Source organism: Talpa europaea, assembly GCF_964194135.1.
Source record: "Talpa europaea genome assembly, chromosome: 6".
Classification (NCBI taxonomy): domain Eukaryota; kingdom Metazoa; phylum Chordata; class Mammalia; order Eulipotyphla; family Talpidae; genus Talpa; species Talpa europaea.
Window position 1 is genome coordinate 12,517,954 of NC_140072.1, and position 7,606 is coordinate 12,525,559.

Consider the following 7,606-nt stretch of genomic DNA (forward strand, 5'->3'; position numbering starts at 1 on the left):
TTACTATATGCCAGGAATCAAGTTAAGTATATTAACATCACATTTAATTTTTATAACTCTGTGGGCTCTGTTTCAGAAGTATTACAGATGAGAAAAACCAAACCACAGGAGGTGAAGTGACTTGCCTATGTTTGTGCTGTTAGCTACCATACCAGAAAGCCCCCCAAATCAACTCCGATATTGTAGTTTAGCGGTGTTATTTTGATTATTTAAAAATGCTACGAAGCAAAATAAAAGAGAGCTGACTCTAAACTGATTATTTGAATATAAAAACATGGGTCTCTTTTCATGTTAAAGGAACCAAATCTTCCCCTGGAATAATGTACCTTAACAGTTTTTTTGAACAATGATGATAATAGCATATAAGTTGGGGAGAAAGTGACTCCACTATAAATGTATTTAAATTTTAATGAGAATAAATAATATAAAATAAAAAGCAAAGATAAAAAGAAGGGATGATGCCCTATCTCCAAAATGTCAATCCTCATAAATCCCATATAAATAACACACTCTTTCTCACAAGATGACCAGTGTTCCTATTTACTTGGCCCACTATCCGTATCTTCTTTTTCCATTTCAAACTTTCTCTTTCAAGATCCAGAGCAGCTGTTACTTCCTCCAGGAGGACCCTGATACCTGCAAGTCAAATTAATTACTTCCTCCTCTGGATTTACAAGAGACTTCCCCATGCTTCTACAGAGCACTCAGAAAGGTGTGTGATTGTTCTCTACCCATCTCTTCTACCAGAAAATGAGCCCCTGGCAGACAGGAGCTTTGTGTGTGTATCTTTCTATGCCCAGAACCAGCAGGAGACCAGCAGAGAGCCAACATTTAATGACTGGTGAGTAAATGTCTGGATGAATAAAAGAGGGAGTTGAGAAAAAGAGGAGTGGTGAGATCAGGACTTGGGAAACACAAAAGTTGCTTACAAATGCATTTGTTGTCCATCCTTCATAACTGGTTAGTGCTTGAAGGAGGCCTTTTAAAGCTCTACATATTCGACATGGCTAACAAGCAACTACACTTGACTCGAGACAATCTTTTCAGCTTACTCAATTTCTACAAATAAGGGATCATATATGCTTAGGTATATATACACATGCAAATTTGCATTAAAAATCTGCCTTACAAAGTTGTTTCCAGGAATGTGTATCACTGAAAATAGGTCCACCATATAATTTTAAACACAAAAATGGATTTTACAAATAATTCTTAGCCACAAATAACTATATTTTTTAAAATCTCTAAACATCCCCCTTTAAAGAAAAGTTTTAGGACTAGAGTTAAAAATGAAGAAACAGTATTTGAAGTAGCTTACCGTTCTGAAGTAGCTTACCTGATGGCTCATTATTACTGGGCTCTCTGTATTAATAATTTCGTCAAATTTTTGAAAGCAAACAACAAGCCTACCATTATTAAAGATGGCTGTGGCAAGGATGCTTCTGCTGGTGCAGAAGACAGCAGAAGTAGAGTTACAAGTAGTAAATATGATGTGCTGATCTTTCCCAGCTCTGGTAAGGACATGGGAAGTGAAATGTCACAGACACTAAGAAAAGACTACTGTCCAACAGAACTGTCTGAAATGATGTATATGTTCTTGAATCTGCATGTCCAGTACAGTAGCCATTCACCACATTTGGCTATAGGAACTTGACAGTGTAACTGATGAATTGAGTATTCAAAGTATACTAGAAATTCAAAGAAATCTAGAATGCCTAGTTAGTCTGGGGATAATGAAACAGAGATAGCAAATCTGAGGAATATGTCAGAAGAATTTAGATAAATAGCTTGGTCTAAAAGTCAAAGCCCAACAATGTTGGACATCAAGAAGAAATTTAACACGATCTGTAACTGAGAATTTACTAGAAGAGCAAGTGCTGCTTTTGAAAGTTTTCACATGGATGCCTAGTTCAAAAAGACCTTAAACGCTGACTTGGACTTATATTAGCTGCAAACAAGATTATCTCTAATCTTCAACTATCTTGTAACCTAAGTTATCTTCAACTATCTTATAACCTAAGTAGGAGGGTAACAGTCTACACTGCAATCAATTCTTCAGAAGCCTTAAAAAATTGCTACCTCTCTTCCCAAGATACTCCTGTTATTTGCCTATATTTTTGAGAATTATTCAAGTAATAATTTTTTGTTATCAAACATTTTGTTTGCTTCCACCTAGCATTATTTCTTTAGCTCTAATGCAAAGAGCTACAAAACAGATACATAAGTGCTTAAGGAAAGAGACAGAAAAGAAAGATTGGGACTACTTCTGCTTTCTTTTATGTTCACTTTGTTTATAAAATGTCTTAATTTGGTGGCTGAAGTCTATATCATAAACTATGTGTTTAATGCAAACTCCACTGCATGGGGCATAGGAATGCTCATATTTTGGTAGAGTATGTTACTACTACACTACCCTGATTTTACACTTATGTTTAATACATTATGGAAAAATATTATTTAATTTAAATAACGGCATCCAATAATCTTCCAATAATCTTCATAATCCCATACTGCTTCCACAATAAAAGCAAAAAAAATTTTTTTCACATTAACTCTTAAATCAGAGTTCTGAAAAAGCAAATAAAAAAACTATCTCCAGTCCCTCTTTAAACAACAGAATCCCACACCTTAGATTTTTTACTTTTTATTCAAATATTTTTTTTTCCTAAAACTTTTCTAAATTTCAGAAAGTCAATCCAAGTCTTAAGACTTTAGATACATAACATATATATACTGATTTGGCCTTTAAACTAAAACCTTGAAAAAAAAACAAAAGATAATACTAGGTGGGAACATTAGAACAGAATTGCTTTGTAGAGGTGGTGAAATCACTGTGGATTCTTCCCTCTTCCCCCTCACCCCATATTCTTTAATACTAACTGCTTCCAATTTAAATGTTAAAGAATTTTTAATTAGATACTGTTTCCTTATAGTTAACTAATACAATTTATCTCAAAATTAAGAACCTACCATTTTTTTACAATACAGGAAATTTAAATTCCACATCTTAGATTTCTTTACAGATTTAAAAATATAATGCATTCTCTCAATTCTAAATAACATACACAGTAAGCTAGTATTATGAAAGGTGGTTAATTCTTATCTGGGAAAAAAAATTAAAACCAGAATCAGATAAAAAGCTCTAAAATTTTTATTATTGAAATTACCTATTTTCTTTTAAAATGTTGAAAATGTTGAAAACATTTCACACTGAACAATGCCCAGTGTGCAGGCATACATAATCTTTTATAAATGGATACTTAAACTAGTTTTATATATATTACTAAGTGAATATTGTCTTAATCAGTTTGCAATCACCTCATGCTATCAAAAACACCTTTAAAATTCTTCACAGAACAGCACTCTGGCTTTGTACTCTAGTTTTATACATCAAACACCATATACTTTTAGGTTATTTTTAACTGCTCCAAGGCAAGCACACATTCCAGATGATACTGCAGAACAGGCTTATACTGAGTTCTGGGATTTACTGCATAATATGCTAACAGAAGATACAGGCAGTGTTCTGAAATAAACTATCAAACATATACAACAATGATACTTTAAGTTTTGCATTTATAAGCTTAAGGGAAAAATAAACAAATATCTCTACCCCCCCCAAAAAAAAACCACACCCATAACCTCTTTATTTTGCCACATGCACAAAGCTGCTTACCATTCATTGTGGTGGGAAACTGAGCCATCATGGTCCTGAATTTTCCTTGCTAGCTTTCAGCCATCTGCAACATGAAAACATCGTGCCATTAATAATACAACAAGGGCAGATCACAGCTTAGCGCACCCGCCAAGCAGCGGGAATGTCTGTCCCCTTTGGCTCACACTTCCAATAGAAAACAATGCAGAGCTTCTGCTGCTGCTGAACAGGCAGAATTTGCATTTGGGGAAGGGTAGGAGATTTTGTTGGGTAATCATGCTCTCTTTAAAAGAGACCCATTTAAAAGAAAAACATCCCCATATTTAAATAGCAAACACTGGATTAAAGGAGAAAAAAAAAACTTGGCATGGGCTAATATTCATGTAGAAATTAGTCTGGGAGAGAGTATAGGTAAGAATTTATTTCAGAGAAAACCAACTGCATAAATTAAGTATACAACAGTCACATGAAAACCCATGATACTCTTTTTCAAAAAAGAATCCCCAAACAAGAAAATATCCAAAGTAAATGCAACATGGCTATTTAAGCAAATTGTACAGGTTTTTAAACCTGGGTCTAAAAGTAAATGTTAAAATGTAGGTTTACTTAAACATAACTAAATGTGCTGGACATGCACTCTGCATTAGTGGTTTTAAAATCTTAAACATAATCTAGTACACTGACTGACTCACAGAGGGTATTCAATAAATGGCTAATTTGCAAACATCCAAGGAGGGTACAACATAATTTTGAGCCGTGAATTCTTTATTTTACTATGCGAAAATTCACAGTTCAAAATTTGTGCCATTAATCTTGAAAGGAGGATCAGTTAGAGACAGAAGACACAGCAACTTTAGAGCAAAGCACTTACTAATTAAAACCATGGATTATAACACTACAGGAAAATACTACATTCTAAAAGACCACTCAAAAAGTAATTCATCTATTTATCTAAATCATTTAAATATTAGTACTTTTAGAAGCCCAAGGGAAAATGTTTGCACAAGTCATCTGAGCAAAGAAGACATAAGAGCTGCACACTGGTAGCTGCCACCAGAGCAGCTGGCTGCTGCCAGGAGTGCGACCAGGTACCTGGAGTGAGCTCAGTGTGCTCAAGGGAGAACACAACTGCACCAGTGACAGGCTCCCAAAGGAGTCACCACCTACAAAAACCTGCTGGAGACACCCAATTTACCACGGAAAATTAACAGCCAGGAAAACAAACAGCTGCTTTTCTCTTATAAAGTGAATCTTACCTGAATTTTGACCCAATCATTGTGTGGTGAGCAAAGGGAGGTAGCCGTGATGCAAATGCATGGTGTTGCACCAGGCATGGACAGTCAGATGCATCCAGCTACATGGCAGGGTAAGGGCTGGCAATGGGGACGGGGGACCCTTGGTAATGCTTTGAATGGCACTGCCAGTGGTACTCTTCTCACTCCCAGCTTTTCTGTGTTACCACTATATGCCATTTTCCCTCCCAGAGTGTACATTCTTTAGATATTAAGCTTTACTACAGTGCAGTTTTATTTTATTTATTTTTAAAAGATTTATTTATTTATTATTTATACAAGCACTGGGTACAGTCAGAAGCGCAGGAGGGTGAGAGAATTCACCAGAGCCAGAGCAGGGAACAGAACAGAGACTGAGGAAATACACTGCTGAGGGGAGCAGTGGGCGGGGTAGGAGAGGTCTGCATGCCATGTGGGACCCTCGCCGGTGGCCGGGGATCAAACTGGTGCTGCAGAGGCTGCGGGAAGCTTTGCAGCCCAGCGCTCAACCGCTGTGCCACCAGGGAAGGCCCTACAGTGGAGTTTTAAATCTGCTATTACTCATAGTCTTCCCCTCATGTACAAGTTGATTTCCTTCAATCCTTTCTCAGAAGGTAAACTCCAGATATTGAAGTTGTTTACTATATAGAAAAACAATATCTCAACTATGGTGGAGTGATCAAGAACTCCTTTTGTGGTTAATCTTAAAGGATGAATAAAAAAGTAATTATAATGTTAAGAAGCTTGGACTTCAATGTGTGCTGACAAAGATTTTTATGACTGTAAGGAAGGGAATACAGACTTAACTCACTAAGATGTGGCAAAAACAAATCTAATGGAGGGAGGAAGAGAAAAGCTGAGAAAGATATCAAGCAACTGACCTAGCCAATGGCTGCAGGAATAAAGGCAATGGGATGAAGAAGAGAAACAATGGCGGGTTCAAAATAAATAGAATCCAATATGAAGGATTATGGAGTAAAAGGATTCAAAGTGATGACTCAGAATTATAGTTTGTGAAACTTGGGGGAATTTTGGTGTTACCAACTAAAAAAAATAGTGAACACAGAAGGAAGTATCACAAAATTACACTATGACTACCACTTCCTCAAATATAAATTCTACAAACATGTACATTTTTACTTCCCCAATTTCAAATGATCATAATTAATGTAAAACCAAAATAAGTTCTGAATCTTCAAAGAAACTACCTACAGATATGCAGTAGCAGAGGCATCTGATTTTACTAGATTTCTGTTGGTGAGGCAAACAATTTTAAAATGTGGGAGAAAATACCCCAAAACCATTATACATAATGTATTTAACAACTGCATACCAGCAGAATTACCAAAGCTAGCTGACTAGCAGAGACAGCAGAGACTTAATAAAAGCAAATAAGGAATAGGATTTCAAAGTCACTAAGCCATAATCTGGCTAGTCATCCTATATTCTGTGAATGCAACAGAATGCCACATAATAAATGCTAATAATCACAGTTCTAGACCTGCAATAAAACCAAGGAGTGCATCAAATGATTTAATGGGAAGGGAAAGTATATATTCTTTCATTGACACTGAAGGCATTATAGAATCTTCTTCACCTGGCACACAGGATTTAGCCATCCATCAGTGCAGGTAGCATATGCAACATTTTTCTATATATATAAAAAACATCTGATTGGCTGTGGTATGATCTGAATATGGTAGTATAATTTGTTGGAACCATTAAGTTTTTAAAACATACCATTTCATGTCTGTTAACATTTATATAAATTCTCTCTGTGCTGTTGTAGAATAACTACCTCATGCTTACCAATTATACAATCAAAGTAGTACATACAAAAAATTAGCAATTGAAAATGTAAAAAAATGCAGATACTGGGCTTCCCTGGTGGCACAAGGGGTTAAGACGCAACCTATGAAGCTCTCCGCACCCACTGCAGCATGAGTTGGATCCCCAGCCAAGGAGGTGAACCACATGACGCAGCAGACCTCTCCTGACTCACCCGCTGCTCCCCTCAGCAGTGTATTTCAGTCAGTCTGCCTGTTCTGTTCCCCACTCTGTCTCTGGTGAATCCTCTTGCTCACCATCCCTCTTTCCTCCCCCACCCCCACCCCGCACCTCTGGCCTGTACCTCAGCTCTTGTATGCATAAAAATAATCTTTTTTAAAAATGCAGATACATGACTTTATTTTACATTTAAAAAAATCAACTTTTACTTTATGTAATCACAATTTATTATTATTCACGACATACCTTTATCAGTCATCTCCTATGTGTCATGCTTGATAACACTGAGAATCTAATACATACAAGGAACTTGTACACTAGTCTACCAGATGCCAGATACTGCTAGACACTTTGATAATACTAATAAACCCTCATAATTTCCCAAGGCAGACGATAATGTACTCATTTCATAGGTGAGAAAACTGAACGGTTAAATTACCTGTCCAAATTCACTAAGTGATGCCCAGGATGAGTCTAAACCTGTCTTAAGCCCATGTATTTCCCATGGGCTTTATCTGTCTCTTCTACTCTTGAATGTGTACCATAATTAATGATAAGTGGAGGGCCTCCCTGGTTGCGCAGCAGTTGAACGCTGGGTTGCGAAGCTGCCCGCAGCCTCTGCAATGCCGGTTCGATCCCCGGCCGGCCGAGGGTCCCACATGGCGTGCAGACC

General features: G+C 36.8%; 1 protein-coding gene across 2 annotated transcripts in view; it reads right to left on the minus strand.

Moving 5' to 3' along the window:
- Positions 1–3,707, minus strand: part of ITSN2 (intersectin 2) — a gene marked incomplete at both ends in the record, with an annotated part of 85,343 nt that extends 81,636 nt beyond the window's left edge. For both annotated transcript variants that reach the window (XM_084235252.1, XM_084235251.1), the window contains one exon: positions 3,677–3,707. In XM_084235252.1, coding sequence (XP_084091378.1) covers positions 3,677–3,707 — 31 coding nt within the window. The remainder of the gene's footprint in view (positions 1–3,676) is intronic.
- Between the last annotated feature and the right edge of the window lie 3,899 nt (positions 3,708–7,606).